Genomic DNA, 23329 nt, shown 5'->3' on the forward strand with positions numbered 1-23329 from the left:
GGCCCAGCGTTGTCCGGGTTAGCGCTCATCGCGCTCTAGCGACTCCTTGTGGCGGGCATGCCGCCTGCAGGCTGACCTCAGTCGTCACTCGAACGGTGTTTCCTCCGACACATTGGTGCAGCTGGCTTTCGGGTTAAGCGGGCGGGTGTTAAGAAGCGCGTTTTTTTGGCGGGTCATCATTTTCGCCTAACTTTTCTCAAGTTGGAGCTACGTTTGGGTCGACTTAACTGTTCAAGTTCAGGTAACACTTTAACTGACGAGAGGTGGAACCCGTTAATACTAATTAGCTGAAACAACTAGAATTGTTTGAAAGTGTAGCCTGTCTACCGTCTGCATTCCCTAAAGGAAACCTCCTCCATCAATCCCTCTCGTTTCACCTCCCGTCAATCCGCCTTATCTCCCTCCACTTGTCCACCTTCCCTACCTGCCTTTCATCCACCCATCCAGTCACTCTGCCCCGTCTCGACTCCCTCTTCTCTATCGAGCCCATCATGCCGTCTACCCCTCTCTCCTCCGCTGTCGCTGGCATCTCTGTGCTCGTCCCTCCGCCCTGCCTTTTGCACTTACATGGTGTTGACTTACGTATAGAACTCCTCGGCGGGCGAGGTGGACGTGTTGGTCCAGGTGACGTTGCTGTCGGTGGACAGGTAGCGGAGACAGTTGACCGTGTTCCAGGGGTTGGAGCACGTGGTCCAGGGCAGGGTGGGCCGGAACGACGCCAGCAGGTAGTACAGGGCCCACGCCATGATGGTGTTGTAGTAGAACGCAATGTACAGCGCTATGATGCAGATGGCGAAGCCCACACCTACAGGGACGGAGGGAGGGAGAGAGAGAGAGAGAGAGAGAGAGAGAGAGAGAGAGAGAGAGAGAGAGAGAGAGAGAGAGAGAGAGAGAGAGAGAGAATTAACGACTGTACAGGTATAATGCATTACAATGCAGTTATTATAATGCATCGTCATACTTGTCATGAACCTGTACAGCCCGTTTATAATGTCCTATAATCACCATCTAGATGGTGAAGATAATAACTGGTGGAATGAGAGAGAATAGAGTTTGTGATGGAGAGGAGAGAGTTTGTGATGGAGAGGAGAGAGTTTGTGATGGAGGAGAGAGTGTGATGGAGAGGAGAGAGTTTGTGATGGAGAGGAGAGAGTTTGTGAAGGAGAGAGGAGAGAGTTTGTGACGGAGAGAGGAGAGAGTTTGTGACGGAGAGAGGAGAGAGTTTGTGACGGAGAGAGGAGAGAGTTTGTGACGGAGAGAGGAGAGTTTGTTGTTACGTTAGGATTAACACAGGTATGAATAAGAGGAGGCAGAGAGTAGGGTAGAGAGAGCGACGAGGCAAGTGGTGGACCCCGGCATTGGACTGATTACACTACCACTATGACCAGTCTCCGACCAGATGAGAAGAAAGATTGAGATGAAGGTGTGTTCTGTGTTGTGGTGCTGGTCGATGCTCACTTGCTCTGTCTATTTCAAGCTAACTCAAGTTCAACTCAAGTCGGAGATGACATTTGGAAACAACAGAGATTTACATAACATCACGTTTCTTAGCATGCTGACATTTCTGTGGGAAATGTGACAATTTCCATTACAGAGAGCTGGACATCATCACAACAAGGGGATGCAGAGACTTTCATGAGGAACGTGCTGAAGGGGTCGGAGATTATTATCTGTCTCTGGATATGCCACTCCTCTCCTCCCCCGACTTCTCTCCTCCCCCTACTTCTCTCCTCCCCCAACTTCTCTCCTCCCCCAACTTCTCTCCTCCCCCGACTCCTCTCCTCCCCGACTCCTCTCCTCCCCCAACTTCTCTCTTGACTTCTCTCCTCCCCGACTCCTCTCCTCACCCGACTCCTCTCCTCCCCCAACTTCTCTCATGACTTCTCTCCTCCCCCGACTTCTCTCCTCCCCGACTCCTCTCCTCCCCCAACTTCTCTCTTGACTTCTCTCCTCCCCCCGTCTCCTCTCCTCCCTGACTCCTCTCCTCACCCGACTCCTGTCCTCCCCGAGTCCTCTCCACCCCGACTTCTCTCCTGACTCCTCTCCTCCCGACTTCTCTCCTGACTCCTCTCCTCCCCCGACTTCTCTCCTGACTTCTCTCCTCCCCGACTCCCCTACTCCCCGACTTCTCTCTTGACTTCTCTCCTCCCCGACTCCTCCCCTCCCCCAACTTCTCTCTTGACTCCTCTCCTCCCCTGACTCCCCTACCCCCCGACTTCTCTCTTGACTTCTCTCCTCCTCGACTCCTCCCCTCCCCCAACTTCTCTCTTGACTTCTCTCCTCCCCGACTCCTCCCCTCCCCCAACTTCTCTCTTGACTCCTCTCCTCCCCTGACTCCCCTACTCCCCCGACTTCTCTCTTGACTCCTCTCCTCCCCGACTCCCCTACTCCCCCGACTTCTCTCTTGACTTCTCTCCTCCCCGACTCCTCCCCTCCCCCGACTTCTCTCCTGACTCCTCTCCTCCCCGACTTCTCTCCCGACTCCTCTCCTCCCCGGACTTCTCTCTTGACTCCTCTCCTCCCCCGACTCCTCTCCTCCCTGACACCACTCCTCCCCGACTCCACTCCTCTCCCCCCCGACTCCACTCCACTCTTCTCCTCCCCCGACTCCACCCTCTCCGGACTCCACTCCACTCCTCTCCTGACTCCACTCCTCTTCTCCCCTGACTCCACTCCTCTCCTCCCCGACTCCTCCACTTCTCTCCTCCCCGACTCCACTCCACTTCTCTCCTCCCCCGACTCCACTCCACTTCTCTCCTTCCCCGACTCCACCCACTTCTCTCCTCCCCCGACTCCTCTCCTCCCCAGACTCCTCCCCTCCCCGACCACTCCTCCCCTGACTCCACTCCTCTTCTCCCCGACTCCACTCCTTTCCTCCCCCAACTCCACTCTTCTCCTCCCCCGACTCCTCTCCTCTCCTCCCCGGACTCCTCTCCTCTCCGGACTTCTCTCTTGACTCCTTTCCTCCCCAGACTCCTCTCCTCCCCAGACTCCTCTCCTCCCCGGACTTCTCTCGACTCCTCTCCTCACCCAACATCTCTCTTGACTCCTTTCCTCCCCGGACTCCTCTCCTCCCCGGACTTCTCTCGACTCCTCTCCTCCCCGACTTCTCACCCGACACCTCTCCTCCCCCAACTTCTCTCTCTTGACTCCTCTCCTCCCCGACTCCTCTCCTCCCCGACTTCTCTCTTGACTTCTCTCCTCCCCGACTCCTCCCCTCCCCCAACTTCTCTCCTGACTTCTCTCCTCCCCCGACTCCCCTACTCCCCGACTTCTCTCCTGACTCCTCTCCTCCCCGACTTCTCTCCTGACTTCTCTCCTCCCCGACTCCCCTACTCCCCGACTTCTCTCCTGACTCCTCTCCTCCCCGACTCCTCCCCTCCCCCAACTTCTCTCTTGACTCCTCTCCTCCCCTGACTCCCCTACTCCCCCGACTTCTCTCTTGACTTCTCTCCTCCCCGACTCCTCCCCTCCCCCAACTTCTGTCTTGACTCCTCTCCTCCCCTGACTCACCTACTCCCCGACTTCTCTCTTGACTTCTCTCCTCCCCGACTCCTCCCCTCCCCCAACTTCTCTCTTGACTTCTCTTCTCCCCGACTCCTCCCCTCCCCCAACTTCTCTCTTGACTCCTCTCCTCCCCTGACTCCCCTACTCCCCGACTTCTCTCTTGACTTCTCTCCTCCCTGACTCCTCCCCTCCCCCAACTTCTCTCTTGACTCCTCTCCTCCCCGACTCCCCTACTCCCCCGACTTCTCTCTTGACTTCTCTCCTCCCCGACTCCTCCCCTCCCCGACTTCTCTCCTGACTCTTCTCCTCCTCCGACTTCTCTCCCGACTCCTCTCCTCCCCGGACTTCTCTCTTGACTCCTCTCCTCCCCGACTCCTCTTCTCCCTGACACCACTCCTCCCCGACTCCACTCCTCTCCCCCGACTCCACTCCACTCTTCTCCTCCCCCGACTCCACTCCTCTCCGGACTCCACTCCACTCCTCTCCCGACTCCACTCCTCTTCTCCCCAGACTCCACTCCTCTCCTCCCCCGACTCAACTCCTCTCCTCGCCAGACTCCACTCCACTTCTCTCCTCCCCGACTCCTCTCCTCCCCAGACTCCTCCCCCCCCCGACCACTCCTCCCCTGACTCCACTCCTCTTCTCCCCGACTCCACTCCTCTCCTCCCCCGACTCCACTCTTCTCCTCCCCGACTCCTCTCCTCTCCTCCCCCGACTCATCTCCTCCCCCCGACTCCACTCCTCTCCTCCCCGGACTCCTCTCCTCCCGGACTTCTCTCTTGACTCCTTTCCTCCCCGGACTCCTCTCCTCCCCGGACTTCTCTCGACTCCTCTCCTCCCCCAACATCTCTCTTGACTCCTTTCCTCCCCGACTCCTCTCCTCCCCGAACTTCTCTCTTGACTTCTCTCCTCCCCGAGTCCTCTCTTGACTTCTCTCCTCCCGAGTCCTCTCCACCCCGACTTCTCTCTTGACTTCTCTCCTCCCCCGAGTCCTCACCACCCCTACTTCTCTCTTGACTTCTCTCCTCCCCGACTCCTCTCCTCCCCCAACTTCTCTCTTGACTCCTCTCCTCCCCGACTTCTCTCCTGACTCCTCTCCTCCCCGACTTCTCTCCTGACTCCTCTCCTCCCCGACTTCTCTCCTGACTCCTCTCCTCCCCGACATCTCTCCTGACTCTCTCCTGACTCCCCCCCGACTCCCCTACTCCCCGACTTCTCTCTTGACTCCTCTCCTCCCCGACTCCCCTACTCCCCCCGACTTCTCTCTTGACTTCTCTCCTCCCCGACTCCTCCCCTCCCCCAACTTCTCTCTTGACTCCTCTCCTCCCCGACTCCCCTACTCCCCGACTTCTCTCTTGACTTCTCTCCTCCCCGACTCCTCCCCTCCCCGACTTCTCTCCTGACTCTTCTCCTCCCCGACTTCTCTCCCGACTCCTCTCCTCCCGGACTTCTCTCTTGACTCCTCTCCTCCCCCGACTCCTCTCCTCCCTGACACCACTCCTCTCCCCCGACTCCACTCCTCTCCGGACTCCACTCCACTCCTCTCCCGACTCCACTCCTCTTCTCCCCTGACTCCACTCCTCTCCTCCCCGACTCAACTCCTCTCCTCCCCGACTCCTCTCCTCCCCAGACTCCTCCCCTCCCCGACCACTCCTCCCCTGACTCCACTCCTCTTCTCCCGACTCCACTCCTCTCCTCCCCCGACTCCACTCTTCTCCTCCCCGACTCCTCTCCTCTCCTCCCCCGACTCCACTCTTCTCCTCCCCCGACTCCCTCCTCTCCTCCCCCTCCACTCCTCTCCTCCCCGACTCTCCTCTCCCCCCGGACACCTCTCCTCCCCGCACTTCTCTCTTGACTCCTTTCCTCCCTGGACTCCTCTCCTCCCCGGACTTCTCTCGACTCCTCTCCTCCCCCAACATCTCTCTTGACTCCTTTCCTCCCCGGACTCCTCTACTCCCCGGACTTCTCTCGACTCCTCTCCTCCCCCGACTTCTCCCCGACTCCTCTCCTCCCCTGTCTCCCCTACTCCCCCGACTTCTCTCTTGACTTCTCTCCTCCCCGACTCCTCCCCTCCCCCAACTTCTCTCTTGACTCCTCTCCTCTCCGACTCCCCTACTCCCCCGACTTCTCTCTTGACTTCTCTCCTCCCCGACTCCTCCCCTCCCCGACTTCTCTCCTGACTCCTCTCCTCCCCGACTTCTCTCCCGACTCCTCTCCTCCCCGGACTTCTCTCTTGACTCCTCTCCTCCCCCGACTCCTCTCCTCCCTGACACCACTCCTTCCCGACTCCACTCTTCTCCTCCCCCGACTCCACTCTCTCTCCGGACTCCACTCCACTCCTCTCCCGACTCAACTCCTCTCCTCCCCCGACTCCTCTCCTCCCCTGACTCCTCCCCTCCCCCGACCACTCCTCCCCTGACTCCACTCCTCTTCTCCCCGACTCCACTCCTCTCCTCCCCCGACTCCACTCTTCTCCTCCCCCGACTCCTCTCCTCTCCTCCCCCGACTCCTCTCCTCCCCCGACTCCACTCCTCTCCTCCCCCGGACTCCTCTCCTCCCCGGACTTCTCTCTTGACTCCTTTCCTCCCCGGACTCCTCTCCTCCCCGGACTTCTCTCGACTCCTCTCCTCCCCCAACATCTCTCTTGACTCCTTTCCTCCCGCGACTCCTCTCCTCCCCGAACTTCTCTCTTGACTTCTCTCCTCCCGAGTCCTCTCATGACTCCTCTCCTCCCCGAGTCCTCTCCACCCTCGACTTCTCTCTTGACTCCTCTCCTCCCGACTCCTCTCCTCCCCGACTTCTCTCCTGACTCCTCTCCTCCCCGACTTCTCTCCTGACTTCTCTCCTCCCAGACTCCCCTACTCCCCGACTTCTCTCTTGACTTCTCTCCTCCCCGACTCCTTCCCTCCCCCAACATCTCTCTTGACTCCTCTCCTCCCCTGACTCCCCTACTCCCCCCGACTTCTCTCTTGACTTCTCTCCTCCCCGACTCCTACCCTCCCCCAACTTCTCTCTCTTGACTTCTCTCCTCCCCGACTCCTCCCCTCCCCCAACTTCTCTCTTGACTCCTCTCCTCCCCGACTCCCCTACTCCCCGACTTCTCTCTTGACTTCTCTCCTCCCCGACTCCTCCCCTCCCCGACTTCTCTCCTGACTCCTCTCCTCCCCTGACTTCTCTCCCGACTCCTCTCCTCCCTGACTTCTCTCTTGACTCCTCTCCTCCCCGACTCCTCTCCTCCCTGACACCACTCCTCCCCGACTCCACTCCTCTCCCCCCGACTCCACTCCACTCTTCTCCTCCCCCGACTCCACTCCTCTCCGGACTCCACTCCACTCCTCTCCCGACTCCACTCCTCTTCTCCCCTGACTCCAATCCTCTCCTCCCCCGACTCAACTCCTCTCCTCCCCGACTCAACTCCTCTCCTCCCCCAACTCCACTCCACTTCTCTCCTCCCCGACTCCTCTCCTCCCCAGACTCCTCCCCTCCCCGACCACTCCTCCCCTGACTCCACTCCTCTCCCGATTCCACTCCCCCGACTCCACTCTTCTCCTCCCCCGACTCCACTCCTCTCCTCCCCCGACTCCTCTCCCCCGACTCCACTCCACTCTTCTCCTCCCCCGACTCCACTCCTCTCCTCCCCGAGTCCTCTCATGACTCCTCTCCTCCCCGAGTCCTCTCCACCCTCGACTTCTCTCTTGACTCCTCTCCTCCCCGACTCCTCTCCTCCCCCGACTTCTCTCCTGACTCCTCTCCTCCCCCGACTTCTCTCCTGACTTCTCTCCTCCCCGACTCCCCTACTCCCCGACTTCTCTCTTGACTTCTCTCCTCCCCGACTCCTCCCCTCCCCCAACATCTCTCTTGACTCCTCTCCTCCCCTGACTCCCCTACTCCCCCGACTTCTCTCTTGACTTCTCTCCTCCCCGACTCCTCCCCTCCCCCAACTTCTCTCTCTTGACTTCTCTCCTCCCCGACTCCTCCCCTCCCCCAACTTCTCTCTTGACTCCTCTCCTCCCCTGACTCCCCTACTCCTCCGACTTCTCTCTTGACTCCTCTCCTCCCCGACTCCCCTACTCCCCCGACTTCTCTCTTGACTTCTCTCCTCCCCGACTCCTCCCCTCCCCCGACTTCTCTCCTGACTCCTCTCCTCCCCTGACTTCTATCCCGACTCCTCTCCTCCCCGGACTTCTCTCTTGACTCCTCTCCTCCCCGACTCCTCTCCTCCCTGACACCACTCCTCCCCGACTCCACTCCTCTCCCCCCGACTCCACTCCACTCTTCTCCTCCCACGACTCCACTCCTCTCCGGACTCCACTCCTCCCCGACTCCACTCCTCTTCTCCCCTGACTCCAATCCTCTCCTCCCCCGACTCAACTCCTCTCCTCCCCCGACTCCACTCCACTTCTCTCCTCCCCGACTCCTCTCCTCCCCAGACTCCTCCCCTCCCCCGACCACTCCTCCCCTGACTCCACTCCTCTTCTCCCCGATTCCACTCCTCTCCTCCCCGACTCCACTCCTCTCTCCTCCCCGACTCCTCTCCCCCGACTCCACTCCACTCTTCTCCTCCCCCGAATCCACTCCTCTCCGGACTCCACTCCACTCCTCTCCCTACTCCACTCCTCTTCTCCCCTGACTCCACTCCTCTCCTCCCCCGACTCAACTCCTCTCCTCCCCCGACTCCACTCCACTTCTCTCCTCCCCCGACTCCTCTCCTCCCCAGACTCCTCCCCTCCCCCGACCACTCCTCCCCTGACTCCACTCCTCTTCTCCCCGACTCCACTCCTCTCCTCCCCGACTCCACTCTTCTCCTCCCCCGACTCCTCTCCTCTCCTCCCCCGACTCCACTCCTCCCCCGACTCCACTCCTCTCCTCCCCCCGGACTCCTCTCCTCCCCGGACTTCTCTCTTGACTCCTTTCCTCCCCGGACTCCTCTCCTCCCCGGACTTCTCTCGACTCCTCTCCTCCTCCTACATCTCTCTTGACTCCTTTCCTCCCCGGACCCCTCTCCTCCCCGGACTTCTCTCGACTCCTCTCCTCCCCCGACTCCTCTCCTCCCCGAACTTCTCTCTTGACTCCTCTCCTCCCGAGTCCTCTCTTGACTCCTCTCCTCCCCGACTTCTCTCTTGACTTCTCTCCTCCCCCGACTCCTCTCCTCCCCGACTTCTCTCTTGACTTCTCTCCTCCCCGACTCCCCTCCACCCCGACTTCTCTCTTGACTTCTCTCCTCCCCAACTCCTCTCCTCCCCCAACTTCTCTCTTGACTCCTCTCCTCCCCCGACTTCTCTCCTGACTCCTCTCCTCCCCCGACTTCTTTCTTGACTTCTCTCCTCCCCGACTCCTCTCCTCCCCCGACTTCTTTCTTGACTTCTCTCCTCCCCGACTCCTCTCCTCCCCCAACTTCACTCTTGACTCCTCTCCTCTCCTCCCCCAACTTCTCTCCTGACTCCTCTCATCCCCGACTCCTCTCCTCCCCCGACTTCTCTCTTGACTTCTCTCCTCCCCCAACTTCTCTCTTGACTCCTCTCCTCCCCGACTTCTCTCCTGACTCCTCTCCTCCCCAACTCCTCTCCTCCCCCAACTTCTCTCTTGACTCCTCTCCTCCCCCGACTCCTCTCCTCCCCCGACTCCACTCCTCCCCCGACTCCACTCCTCCCGACTCCCTCCCCGACTCCACTCCTCCCCGACTCCACTCCTCCCGACTCCACTCCTCCCCGACTCCACTGCTCCCCGACTCCACACCTCCCGACTCCACTCCGACTCCACTCCTCACCGGCTCATCCATTCTCCCGAGACTCATCCATTCTCCCGAGACTCATCCCTTCTCCCCCGACTCATCCCTTCTCCCCCGACTCATCCCTTCTCCCCCGACTCATCTCTTCTCCCCCGACTCATCTCTTCTCCCCCGACTCATCTCTTCTCCCCCGACTCATCTCTTCTCCCCCGACTCATCTCTTCTCCCCCGACTCATCTCCCCTCCCCCGACTCCACTCCTCCACCGACTCCACTCCTCCCCGACTCCACTCCTCCCCGACTCCACTCTTCCCGACTCCACTCCTCCCCGACTCCATTCCTCCCCGACTCCACTCCTCCCCGACTCCACTCCTCCCCGACTCCACTGCTCCCCGACTCCACACCTCCCCGACTCCACTCCGACTCCACTCCTCACCGGCTCATCTCTTCTCCCCCGGCTCATCTCCCCTTCCCCGACTCCACTCCTCCCCGACTCCACTCCTCCCCGACTCCACTCCTCCCCGACTCCACTCCTCCCCGACTCCACTCCTCCCCGACTCCTCCTCCCCGACTCCACACCTCCCGACTCCACTCCGACTCCACTCCTCACCGGCTCATCTCTTCTCCCCCGGCTCACTCCACTCCTCCCCGACTCCACTCCTCCCCGACTCCACTCCTCCCGACTCCACTCCTCCCGACTCCACTGCTCCCCGACTCCACACCTCCCGACTCCACTGCTCCCCTCACCGACTCATCTCTTCTCCCCCGGCTCACCTCTTCTCCCGAGACTCATCCATTCTCCCGAGACTCATCCTTCTCCCCCGACTCATCCCTTCTCCCCCGACTCATCTCTTCTCCCCTGACTCATCTCTTCTCCCCTGACTCATCTCTTCTCCCCTGACTCATCTCTTCTCCCCCGACTCATCTCTTCTCCCATGACTCATCTCTTCTCCCATGACTCATCTCTTCTCCCCTGACTCATCTCTTCTCCCCTGACTCATCTCTTCTCCCATGAATCATCTCTTCTCCCCGACTCATCTCTTCTCCCCCGACTCATCTCTTCTCCCCCGACTCATCTCTTCTCCCCTGACTCATCTCTTCTCCCCATGACTCATCTCTTCTCCCCTGACTCATCTCTTCTCCCATGACTCATCTCTTCTCCCATGACTCATCTCTTCTCCCCCGACTCATCTCTTCTCCCCGACTCATCTCTTCCCCGACTCATCTCTTCTCCCCGACTCATCTCTTCTCCCATGACTCATCTCTTCTCCCCCGACTCATCTCTTCTCCCCCGACTCATCTCTTCTCCCATGACTCATCTCTTCTCCCCCGACTCATCTCTTCTCCCCTGACTCATCTCTTCTCCCCCGACTCATCTCTTCTCCCCCGACTCATCTCTTCTCCATAACACTTATAAAAATAGTTTTGCCAAGCGTCATTGTGTTAACAAAATGTGTAAAATCCACCCCCTCCCCTCCTCTCTTCTTACCCTTGAAGATGGGACAGATGTGTTTCCAGATGGAGATGCAGCCGCTGCGGTGGAACTGCCCCAGTGCCAGCTCCATGTAGAACAGAGGCACGCCGCCGAATACCGCCATCAACATGTAGGGCAGCAGGAAGGCACCTGGGACATCAGGTAAAAGACAGAGGGGAGAAGGGGAGTGTGGGGAGAGAGAGGGATGGGGAGATCGACAGAGGGGGGTAGATAAAGGGGTAGGGGGAGAGCGAGAGAAAAAAAGAGGGGGTTGGAGTATATTGAGTAAAAATCCTTTCATTCATGAGTCAAACATATAAACTCCACATGTTTCATAGCTGCACTCTTTGTCGGATGTCTACACACCGACCTGTACCTGACCCTAAAGGCCAAGGGGAGTGAGGGGAGGAATTGGACATGTCAGAGAGAGAAAAAAGACATGCAGAACCCTGGAGACTACCAGGGAGATAGGCTCCAGTCCAGACAAGCCCTGTCTCTTTCTCTATTTGATTAGGAATGTATATCTGTGTGGTTGACATGAAAGCAAAGATAACTGTTGATTGAGTAGCTGGGGCTAAGAGACAGGTTATTAAGCAATGAAAGAGAGAGAGAGTCAGAGAGAGCGAGAGAGAGAGAGTCAGAGAGAGAGTCAGAGAGAGAGAGAGAGAGAGAGAGAGTCGGAGAGAGAGCCAGAGAGAGCCAGAGAGAGCGTCAGAGAGAGAGAGAGAGAGAAAGAAAGAGAGAGAAGAGAGAAAGACAGAGAGAGAGGAGAGAAAGACAGAGAGAGAGAGGGGGGGGAGAAAGAGAGAAATACAAAGAAAAACAATTAATAGTGTTGCTTCTATCAAGTGTCCCCCTGTCACCCATCTCTCTCTCTCTCTCTCTCTCTCTCTTTCCCTCGTAACAGAGAAACAGGATATTGCAAAGATTTTGTTATTGCAAATTCAATAAAATGGAATCGGAGGCTGTATTTGATGTGAGGGGGAGAGATGTAGAAAAGCAGGGGGGACAACAGAGTTCCCTTGTAAACATCTGGGGACATTAGAGGAACATTTATTTATGGTTGTCTTCATTACAGAAGACATCAGGTTTAACATATATTTACCCAGCGCTATTTCTTTCCAAGGTGTAAATGTTACTTTGATCCACGTTTTGGTTGGTTTGAATGGTCTGTATTTTCCAGACGTTCTGTCCGATTTATCCCTGTTTTATGGTTCTTTATCTAGCTGTTTGATTAAGTGTGGAAAGACGTTGGGTGAAAAACTATTTTTAATCTGCATTAATGTTTATTGTTACCAGTATACTGTAGATGGTTTAGTTGTATCTGTCCATTTCCTCAACCTCACCTTCCCCAGCTACAGATTCTTTCCTTTCCAGTGTTACATTTTCCCACAACCTGGGTCGTGTTCATTAGGCACCAATCGGAAGAAAACAGCCTGAAAGAAGGAGGGAGTACCTAGAATTGTCCAATAAGAAATGCTTATTTGAGCTTTTTGCAACAGCGTGCTCAAAGGAACAGGTCTCACCTCCGCCGTTTTGGTAGCAGATGTAGGGGAAGCGCCACACATTTCCCAGGTCCACGGCGTAGCCAATCACAGACAACAGAAAGTCCATCTTCTTGCTCCAGGTCTCCCGTGGCCGGTCCAGACTGGTCTGCTGGACCACTAGAGTCCTGGGGGCCCCTGTGGGTACACCTCCCGCTCCCTCCTTTGGGCTCTGCGCTGTGGACGTGGGGTAACCGTTGGACACCCCTCCTGACACCCCACCAGAGTTCACTTTGGGGTCCCCCTTCTCTGCCACCCCTCCGTCAGCCAGCATGAGTCTGCCGTTCTCCGGCGATGACTCCTCCCCTTTCTCTTTCTCTCCCCCTCCGTTCTCTCTGTCCATCACCATTGACTGCGTCATCTCCATGGCGATGGCCGGTGGTTAGGGGCGTGGTGTGGTTGTTAGCAGAGACGGTGGACTTTTTGGCACGGTGTGATGAGGTGCCCATCAGGGGATGAGGGGTAGCATAGAGAGAGAGAGAGAGAGAGAGAGAGAGAGAGAGAGAGAGAGAGAGAGAGAGAGAGAGAGAGAGAGAGAGAGAGAGAGAGAGAGAGAGAGAGCAGGTGTGACTGGGCCAGGTGGGACTCCTTGCCTCTGGCACCACCACCTTTTGTGCCAAACGCCAGCGCGGACACAACCGGTACCAGACTGCAACACAAACACAACATCACTGCTGTTATTTACCATAGTGAATGACCTGTGTATTTCTTTCCCCTCTAACGGTTTGTGGTCTTTATACTGTGGGCTTCTCTGGAATATCCTGAGTGATTAGTTCGCACGGCGAAAGACGGAGACAAATGGGTGGAGTCACTGAGACTGACTGGTAATACGTCACTATGGGGTTAAAAGTGTGAAACACTGGGGGAAATGTGAAACCTGAAAGTCCCTGCCAAATAAGGCCTGAGGGGATTCTGCTAGAACACGTTGGTTTATTTTCTTTCTTGACATTGTTGTAACTGCCCGAAGCTACAATCGCATCTGATTTCTTGGGTCTCTATACATTTGGAGATAAAATACGAAAGTTGAACCTCACCACATACATTAGACGAAAAAGGGGGGGGGGGATATACAGGCAGCAACAAGATTTGAAAGGAAGCGAAACAGAGTTAGAAGAAGTACATAGTTTGATAGATGAAGTCAACGTGCAGTCGGTGTGTTAAGGCAGGGTGGAACGAGTTGATAGGGGGAAATGCATCCAGAAACCAACCGACTTCCTCTGATTGTGATAATGAAAATTGTTACTTGATACCCTGGTAACACATATTTTCTACAAGAAAACATGTTACGTTCCACATATTCGTCTTGTACAGTACTTTGTCCTCGTTTTCCTTTTGACAGTATGAGTATAATCAAGATATCATGATTTACGAACTTCAAATGACTGGTTAAATCAAATTAAGAAATACTTATTTTTTAAATATTTTTTTTACAGAAAATAAAATATTTAACTACTTTTGAATTTTTAACCCCTTTTTAATTTGTATGTTGAACTACTTTTTAAATGTATTTGTATGTTGAACTACTTTTCAGTGTGGTCACAGTAGATATTTACCACAGTTATATGCAAAAGTACCCAACGGGAGAATTTCTCCAGTCTGTTCTATTGTGTTGCCCCTGTTTGTTTAAATACATGTATTGTCACTGTAACTACCCTTCATGGGTCATTATCATGTACCTTTCATTTAATCCATATACACATAGCTGTTAGACAGACTATAAGTTTAGCAGTCGACTGAAAACGTAGTGTACTAGTGTCCAATAATAGTGCTGTAGTGTACAGACTCACAATAAAGTCATTGAATAAAGTCGTGCACTTCATATAATGGAACATTAGGAGAGCTCCGTGTAATGAGGGTTAACTGTCACTGAAACCACACGCTATCCTTTTATTTACGAGCCTTCCTCTTCCTACAATGTATTTATTCACATTCTTAGGGAGCTATTTTCTACATCTCTCCTGAGAGGCTCGAAATCCTACCGAGTTGTCTATGTTTGAATTTCACACTGAAAGAAAACATATATATATATATAATTGTGCGTCGTAAAAATTGCAGACGGATCACCTTTGACAGCGGCCATGAACATCAATCTAAAAAGAACATGTATTAAACATGCACTGCAATACATTGACTCACATTTTTCATTTGGCCATTTGTTTTTATTGACAAACGTTGACCACATACCCCGCTTCAGAAGTCCCATGATTTGAGTAAAGAAATGAGTTCAACTGAAAAAAAGGAAGAAGGAAAAAAATGTTTGTTTTTTTTTGGCGCAAATCGCCTCGTTTATACTCGTTTGCTTCAATTGGAATTTAATGGGAAAGGGAGAGTTCATTCAAATGGAATGCCCTTATCCCGATTAAAAGTAATTGTCCAGCAATTCTCCATGGAATTCCAGTCCATACCCCTCTCAGTCACGCAGAATGCTCCGATCCAAGCCGCATAGGGCACCTGGACTGACATCCAGGACCGTGGATGCAGTCTCTCGATGGATATACAGAAATGAAGATGAGACAAGAACAGCTGGAAGACAGAGTGCAAAGTGTGACACCCCAAATAGGCACTTCCTGGTAAAGTGCAGCTGAAATACTGGGGGTAACAATTAGTTCAAACTCATCAGGGAAATGAAACTCTAAAGTCCTGTATCTTTTCCTCTCTGGGTTACATCAGCTCGTCACTGAGTAACGTCAAAACGAAAGTCCAGCTGAGGAGGAAATCATTCAGCAACATATGTGGAATATCAATGCGATCAGATCCCACAATAATCCGACAAGTTTGGAAAAATAGGAGCAATTTGGAGCTATGAAGAAAATGCACTTTTGTCAAGGTTATCGTAGCGTAAGCTTGCAAGAGAGGCATTTCACTGTACTGTACACTTGACATTAAAAACATGACATGAAAACACTTTAATATAGAGGGGAGGCTTCCTATGTCCTACACTGACCACTTTACATTACATTAACAAAGACATTTCAGCTCTGAGCATTATTGTTCTGTTACAGAGACAAACAAATTATGTTTAGCAGAAATAATGAGCAGCCGACAGGGAATCAACTCAAGCCGTCTCTGGGGAAAAAATGGAAATAAATCACAATTGGGGGCTTCTCGAGGGAAGGTTCTTGTTTTCGTGTAAGACAACGAGGAACCAGAACACATAACACATGATCTCCATCCCTATCACCACCGTACCTAGTGTCTATGGTGCATGCTCTTTGGTCGACATTACTTCAAATCAGACACGCTTCAAATCAGACACGCTTCAAATCAGATAATTCCACTGCAAGTCCACATTACTAGTGAGAATTGCTTCAACTTGCACTCATCTAGGAGTGTTAAAGTACAAATAAAATAAACAAATACAGGATGTAAACAGAACACACTAGCAAATATGATGAGGTAGAAAGAGTGTGACACACGAGGTAAAACCCAATGGAACTTTTTCCATCTAGAACTTACATGATGCTCTACCGTTGCGTAAACACATCAAGACAGACTGTTTGCCCAGTAGAGCACTCAAACACTATACACACGTTGAAGTTTGGTCTGGCACAAACACATATATGCATAGAACCATTGAGAAGCACACGCACACACACACACACACACACACACACACACACACACACACACACACACACACACACACACACACACACACACACACACACACACACACACACACACACACACACACACACACACACACACACACACACACACACACACACACACACACACACACACACACACACACACACACACAGTCCAGAATGCAGCCCTACCGTGCAGTGGTTCCGTAGTTATGTGGGGGTCTGTGTCAGGGTGGTACTCACCACCGTCCCTCTGAAGAACACGTACAGACACTCCCCCTACACCCCGCTGGAGTTTCTTACACCCTCTTCCTCTACTCTCTCTGTGTCCCTCTACTCTCTCTGTCTCCCTCTACTCTCTCTGTCTCCCTCTACTCTCTCTGTGTCCCCCTACACCCCGCTGGAGTTTCTTACACCCTCTTCCTCTACTCTCTCTGTCTCCCTCTACTCTCTCTGTCTCCCTCTATTCTCTCTGTGTCCCTCTATTCTCTCTGTGTCCCTCTATTCTCTCTGTGTCCCTCTATTCTCTCTGTGTCTCCCTATACTCTCTCTGTCTCCCTATACTCTCTCTGTCTCCCTATACTCTCTCTGTCTCCCTCTACTCTCTCTGTGTCCCTCTACTCTCTCTGTGTCCCTCTACTCTCTCTGTGTCCCTCTACTCTCTCTGTGTCCCTCTACTCTCTCTGTGTCCCTCTACTCTCTCTGTGTCCCTCTACTCTCTCTGTGTCCCTCTACTCTCTCTGTGTCCCTCTACTCTCTCTGTCTCCCTCTTCCTCTACTCTCTCTGTCTCCCTCTACTCTCTCTGTGTCCCTCTACTCTCTCTGTGTCCCTCTTCCTCTACTCTCTCTGTGTCCCTCTTCCTCTACTCTCTCTGTGTCCCTCTACTCTCTCTGTGTCCCTCTTCCTCTATTCTCTCTGTGTTCCTCTACTCTCTCTGTGTCCCTCTACTCTCTCTGTCTCCCTCTACTCTCTCTGTGTCCCTCTACTCTCTCTGTGTCCCTCTTCCTCTACTCTCTCTGTGTCCCTCTACTCTGTGTCCCTCTTTCTCTATTCTCTCTGTGTCCCTCTATTCTCTCTGTGTCCCTCTATTCTCTCTGTCTCCCTCTATTCTCTCTGTGTCCCTCTACTCGCTCTGTCTCCCTCTACTCTCTCTGTGTCCCTCTATTCTCTCTGTCTCCCTCTATTCTCTCTGTGTCCCTCTATTCTCTCTGTGTCCCTCTACTCTCTCTGTGTCCCTCTACTCTCTCTGTGTCCCTCTACTCTCTCTGTGTCCCTCTACTCTCTCTGTGTCCCTCTACTCTCTCTGTGTCCCTCTACTCTCTCTGTGTCCCTCTACTCTCTCTGTGTCCCTCTACTCTCTCTGTGTCCCTCTACTCTCTCTGTGTCCCTCTACTCTCTCTGTGTCCCTCTACTCTCTCTGTGTCCCTCTACTCTCTCTGTGTCCCTCTTCCTCTATTCTCTCTGTGTCCCTCTATTCTCTCTGTGTCCCTCTACTCTCTCTGTGTCCCTCTACTCTCTCTGTGTCCCTCTACTCTCTCGGTGTCCCTCTACTCTCTCGTGTCCCTCTACTCTCTCTGTGTCCCTCTACTCTCTCTGTGTCCCTCTTCCTCTACTCTCTCTGTCTCCCTCTACTTTCTCTGTGTCCCTCTACTCTCTCTGTGTCCCTCTTCCTCTACTATCTCTGTGTCCCTCTACTCTCTCTGTGTCCCTCTTCCTCTACTCTCTCTGTCTCCCTCTACTCTCTCTGTGTCCCTCTACTCTCTCTGTGTCCCTCTTCCTCTATTCTCTCTGTGTCCCTCTACTCTCTCTGTGTCCCTCTACTCTCTCTGTGTCCCTCTTCCTCTACTCTCTCTGTCTCCCTCTACTCTCTCTGTGTCCCTCTTCCTCTACTCTCTCTGTGTCCCTCTACTCTCTCTGTGTCCCTCTTCCTCTACTCTCTCTGTCTCCCTCTTCCTCTACTCTCTCTGTGTCCCTCTTCCTCTACTCTCTCTGTGTCCCTCTACTCTCTCTGTGTCCCTCTTCCTCTACTCTCTCTGTCTCCCTCTACTCTCTCTGTGTCCCTCTTCCTCTACTCTCTCTGTCTCCCTCTACTGTCTCTGTGTCCCTCTTCCTCTACTCTCTCTGTCTCCCTCTACTCTCTCTGTGTCCCTCTACTCTCTCTGTGTCCCTCTTCCTCTACTCTCTCTGTGTCCCTCTACTCTCTCTGTGTCCCTCTTCCTCTACTCTCTCTGTCTCCCTCTACTCTCTCTGTGTCCCTCTTCCTCTACTCTCTCTGTGTCCCTCTTCCCCTACTCTCTCTGTGTCCCTCTTCCTCTACTCTCTCTGTGTCCCTCTTCCTCTACTCTCTCTGTCTCCCTCTACTCTCTCTGTGTCCCTCTTCCTCTACTCTCTGTCTCCCTCTACTCTCTCTGTGTCCCTCTCCCTCCACTCTCTCTGTGTCCCTCTTCCTCCACTCTCTCTGTGTCCCTCTTCCTCCACTCTCTCTGTGTCCCTCTTCCTCTACTCTCTCTGTCTCCCTCTTCCTCTACTCTCTCTGTGTCCCTCTTCCTCTACTCTCTCTGTCTCCCTCTACTCTCTCTGTGTCCCTCTTCCTCTACTCTCTCTGTGTCCCTCGTCCTCTACTCTCTCTGTGTCCCTCTTCCTCCACTCACTCTCTCTGTGTCCCTCTTCCTCCACTCTCTCTCTCTGTGTCCCTCTTCCTCTACTCTCTCTGTGTCCCTCTTCCTCTACTCTCTCTGTCTCCCTCTACTCTCTCTGTGTCCCTCTTCCTCTACTCTCTGTCTCCCTCTACTCTCTCTGTGTCCCTCTTCCTCCACTCTCTCTGTGTCCCTCTTCCTCCACTCTCTCTGTGTCCCTCTTCCTCCACTCTCTCTGTGTCCCTCTTCCTCTACTCTCTCTGTGTCCCTCTTCCTCTACTCTCTCTGTCTCCCTCTACTCTCTCTGTGTCCCTCTTCCTCTACTCTCTCTGTGTCCCTCTTCCTCTACTCTCTGTGTCCCTCCCTCTACTCTCTCTGTGTCCCTCTTCCTCTACTCTCTCTGTGTCCCTCTTCCTCCACTCTCTGTGTCCCTGTGTGTCCCTCTTCCTCCACTCTCTCTGTGTCCCTCTTCCTCTACTCTCTCTGTGTCCCTCTTCCTCTACTCTCTCTGTGTCCCTCTTCCTCCACACTCTCTCTGTGTCCCTCTTCTCTCTCTCTCTGTGTCCCTCTTCCTCCACTCTCTCTCTCTCTGTGTCCCTCTTCCTCCACTCTCTCTCTCTCTGTGTCCCTCTTCCTCCACTCTCTCTCTCTCTCTGTGTCCCTCTTCCTCCACTCTCTCTCTCTCTCTGTGTCCCTCTTCCTCCACTCTCTCTCTCTCTCTGTGTCCCTCTTCCTCCACTCTCTCTCTCTCTCTGTGTCCCTCTTCCTCCACTCTCTCTCTCTCTCTGTGTCCCTCTTCCTCCACTCTCTCTGTCTCCCTCTTCCTCTGTGTCCCTCTTCCTCCACTCTCTCTCTCTCTCTGTGTCTTCCTCTCCTCCACTCTCTGTCCTCTCTCTCTCTCTCTCTGTCTCTCTCTGTGTCTCTCTCTCTCTCTCTCTCTCTCTCTCTCTCTCTCTCTCTCTCTCTCTCTCTCTCTCTCTCTCTCTCTCTCTCTCTCTCTCTCTCTCTCTCTCTCTCTCTCTCTCTCTCTCTCTCTCTCTCTCTCTCTCTCTCTCTCTCTCTCTCTCTCTGCCTCTCTCTCTGCCTCCCTCTTTCTCCTTCCTATACACAATCATATTTTCTTACTGCTTACTTCCATTTTACATCTATGTGGGAATGATTTTATATATATATTTTTTATGACATCCTAGATAAAGTTCCAGACATCTGTTAGCTGCCTGTCATCGTCGGACTGCAATCTACGCTCCTAATCAACTGTGGAATATTGAAGACAATGTAGCAGTCAAAGCATCCCCTCGTCCCCATGGCTAGCTGTGACCAAAGCCCGGAGAATCCCCGCAGACATCATTCCCTGACAGACATCATTCCCTGACAGACATCATTCCCTGACAGACATCATTCCCTGACAGACATCATTCCCTGACAGACATCATTCCCTGACAGACATCATTCCCTGACAGACATCATTCCCAGACAGACATCATTCCCAGACAGACATCATTCCCAGACAGACATCATTCCCAGACAGACATCATTCCCTGACAGACATCATTCGACAGACTCATTCGCAGACAGACTCATTCGCAGACAGACTCATTCGCAGACAGACACATTCGCAGACAGACACATTCGCAGACAGATATCATTCGCAGACAGACATCATTCGCAGACAGACATCATTCGCAGACAGACATCATTCGCAGACAGACATCATTCGCAGACAGACATCATTCGCAGACAGACATCATTCGCAGACAGACATCATTCACAGACAGACACATTCACAGACAGACATCATTCACAGACAGCCTGACGAAAAAGCTCTAGCAGCTCCACAGAGTCTACAGACTGAAATGTTCAACGGTAATCATTTAGCTGTTTCTCGTCAACTGAATCGTTGTAATGGTTGACCCTGAACATTAAACGGTAGAGTCCAGAAACCAGAAACAGAAAGCCAGACTGAGCTGCTCGGGGATAAAACATCCTGAGAGTGCATGTCGACAAAACTAAGACTGACCCAGAACTGCAGTATGTGTTGGCTTGACCAGAGAATTGGTTTTCAAGACAACATAGGAAGACATCTAAGAGTGACATTATGAGTGGTTTGCGGCTGAAAAGCTTATCAAGATGTATTTGGCAGTGGTGAAGGGTTTCTCTGAAGGAGCTGTCATTCTCAACCGGACCGTATCCTCCTTCACCATTGACCTGTTGACCCCCTCCTCCCCCATTTGCGGTGGTTGTCTCACCTCACCTGGGGAAATTATTGCGTGGTTTCACAAACATCTCCAGGCCAAAAAGAGGAGTTGAGTTGTAGGCTCCGCATTTCCTCTCAAAATAACAAAATATTGCAAACAATAAGTGAATGATGCCATGATGTAATGAGGAGAGTTAGTTAGAAGTGCTGGATGAGCAGCGTTGCACGTTACACAGCAACGCAGAAGAGCAACAGATAAGCAGGTCAAATGCATCTTCAATCTCACTCAGCTCTCCGGACTAAAAATAACAAGCCAATCACCAAGCGGTAGGAAGTAGTCCGTGACAGGAACCCACTGAACTATAGATGGAAGGATAGTGTGCTGATCCCCTGGGAAAATCAACAACACCCAACACCCAACACACACACACACACACACCCCCCCCCACACACACACACCCACACACACCCAACACACACACACACCCACACACACCCACACAACACACACACACACACACACACAACACACACACACACACACACACACACACACACACACACCCAACACACACACACACACACCACACACACACACACAACACACCACAACACACCCAACACACCCACACACACCCACACACACCCAACACACCCAACACACCCACACCCACACACACACACACACACCCAACACACACAACACACACACACACACCCAACACACACAAGACAATTTAAACAAGCACTCACAAGAAGCATGTGAAGAACTACTTCGGCCACGGTGTTGTTGGCCATGTGATTTACCAGTGCCCACCTCGTGCCCCTCCCGACCAACGCAAACCAAGTTCACTCTAAAAGCCAGACCTTTAGGGAGCCATTAGGTAGCAGCAGTCTGAAAGGCCTCTGCTGCATCGGTCTGAAACACAATCAACTGACACGTCTCCACTCCCCAACCCTCAGAGTAATAGGCATGTTTCCCACTTCCTTGGTAAGGTGGGATACATCCAGATGAAGAAATGTTTGGAAAATGTCAAGTGTGTCATGCCAAGTAGGGTCAACTCCCTCTCCCTGCCGCTTTGTTGTAGATGCTCCCCACTATCTCCCGGTCTGAACTCGGCAGATCAGATACCGAACCTCACCCTACCGGCTAGGAGATAGCATTGCTACCTATCATTTCATATCTAAAAAGTCTACTTAACGGAATTGATCCATTATGATTCCATTCATGTATGGTTACTGGGGCCTCTTGACCTCCTGTTGACTTGAGGATACGCATCTTAACCTTTGAACTATTCAAAAGTGTGTGGCAGTTTCCTCTGACTAAATGTGGTTCCCACATACAAATCAGTGTAGCTTAGGGACACAGTAATAGCTGTAAAAATATATATATATATATATAAAAGCTCTACACAGAGCTTAGAGAGTAGGAAAGAAAAACAAGGATTTACGCTGGGAGGCTAGGACTCCTAACAGCATGGGGGAAGTCAGCACTCTCATTAACACCTGAAATGTCCGTGTGCCGCGTGGAAAATGTGTTGCGATCAAGGGGTAAATAGAAAGGCAGACCGAGAGAAAGAAGGAAAGCGAGACAGAGGTAGAGAGAGAGAAAGGTAGGGAGGGCGGTAGAGACAGACAGAGAGAAAGAAGGAAAGAGAGACAGAGGTAGAGAGAGAGGAAGGTAGGGAGGGCGGTAGAGACAGACAGAGAGAAAGAAGGAAAGAGAGACAGAGGTAGAGAGAGAGGAAGGTAGGGAGGGTGGTAGAGACAGACAGAGAGAAAGAAGGAAAGAGAGACAGAGGTAGAGAGAGAGAGGAAGGTAGGGAGGGGGCGGTAGAGACAGACAGAGAGAAAGAAGGAAAGAGAGAGAGAGGTAGAGAGAGAGGAAGGTAGGGAGGGCGGTAGAGACAGACAGAGAGAAAGAAGGAAAGAGAGACAGAGGTAGAGAGAGGAAGGTAGGGAGGGCGGTAGAGACAGACAGAGAGAAAGAAGGAAAGAGAGACAGAGGTAGAGAGAGAGGAAGGTAGGGAGGGCGGTAGAGACAGGCAGAGAGAAAGAAGGAAAGAGAGACAGAGGTAGAGAGAGAGGAAGGTAGGGAGGGTGGTAGAGACAGACAGAGAGAAAGAAGGAAAGAGAGACAGAGGTAGAGAGAGAGGAAGGTAGGGAGGGTGGTAGAGACAGACAGAGAGAAAGAAGGAAAGAGAGACAGAGGTAGAGAGAGAGGAAGGTAGGGAGGGCGGTAGAGACAGACAGAGAGAAAGAAGGAAGAGAGAGAGAGGTAGAGAGAGAGGAAGGTAGGGAGGGGTAGGTAGAGACAGACAGAGAGAAAGAAGGAAAGAGAGACAGAGGTAGAGAGAGAGGAAGGTAGGGAGACAGAGGTAGAGACAGACAGAGAGAAAGAAGGAAACAGAGAGACAGAGGTAGAGAGAGAGAGAAGGTAGGGAGGGCGGTAGAGACAGACAGAGAGAAAGAAGGAAAGAGAGACAGAGGTAGAGAGAGAGGAAGGTAGGGAGGGCGGTAGAGACAGACAGAGAGAAAGAAGGAAAGAGAGACAGAGGTAGAGAGAGAGGAAGGTAGGGAGGGCGGTAGAGACAGACAGAGAGAAAGAAGGAAAGAGAGACAGAGGTAGAGAGAGAGGAAGGTAGGGAGGGCGGTA

At 53.1% G+C, this 23329-nt stretch overlaps 1 protein-coding gene across 2 annotated transcripts in view; it reads right to left on the minus strand.

The window, feature by feature from the left end:
• The window catches only part of LOC123992966 (sodium-dependent serotonin transporter-like), a 44169-nt gene that overhangs the window by 14605 nt on the left and 6235 nt on the right, over positions 1-23329 (minus strand). The window contains exons 1-4 of one of the 2 annotated variants that reach the window (XM_046294647.1): positions 16035-16181; positions 12235-12901; positions 10724-10858; positions 583-805 (exon numbers count right to left, since the gene is read on the minus strand). In XM_046294647.1, the coding sequence (XP_046150603.1) occupies positions 583-805; positions 10724-10858; positions 12235-12619 (743 nt within the window). In that variant the 5' untranslated portion in view covers positions 12620-12901; positions 16035-16181. Of the gene's footprint in view, positions 1-582; positions 806-10723; positions 10859-12234; positions 12902-16034; positions 16182-23329 lie in introns of those variants that run through there. The other variant, XM_046294648.1, reaches the window with a different exon arrangement.

Source organism: Oncorhynchus gorbuscha, linkage group LG13 (genome assembly GCF_021184085.1).
Source record: "Oncorhynchus gorbuscha isolate QuinsamMale2020 ecotype Even-year linkage group LG13, OgorEven_v1.0, whole genome shotgun sequence".
In the NCBI taxonomy this organism is placed as follows: Eukaryota; Metazoa; Chordata; class Actinopteri; order Salmoniformes; family Salmonidae; genus Oncorhynchus; species Oncorhynchus gorbuscha.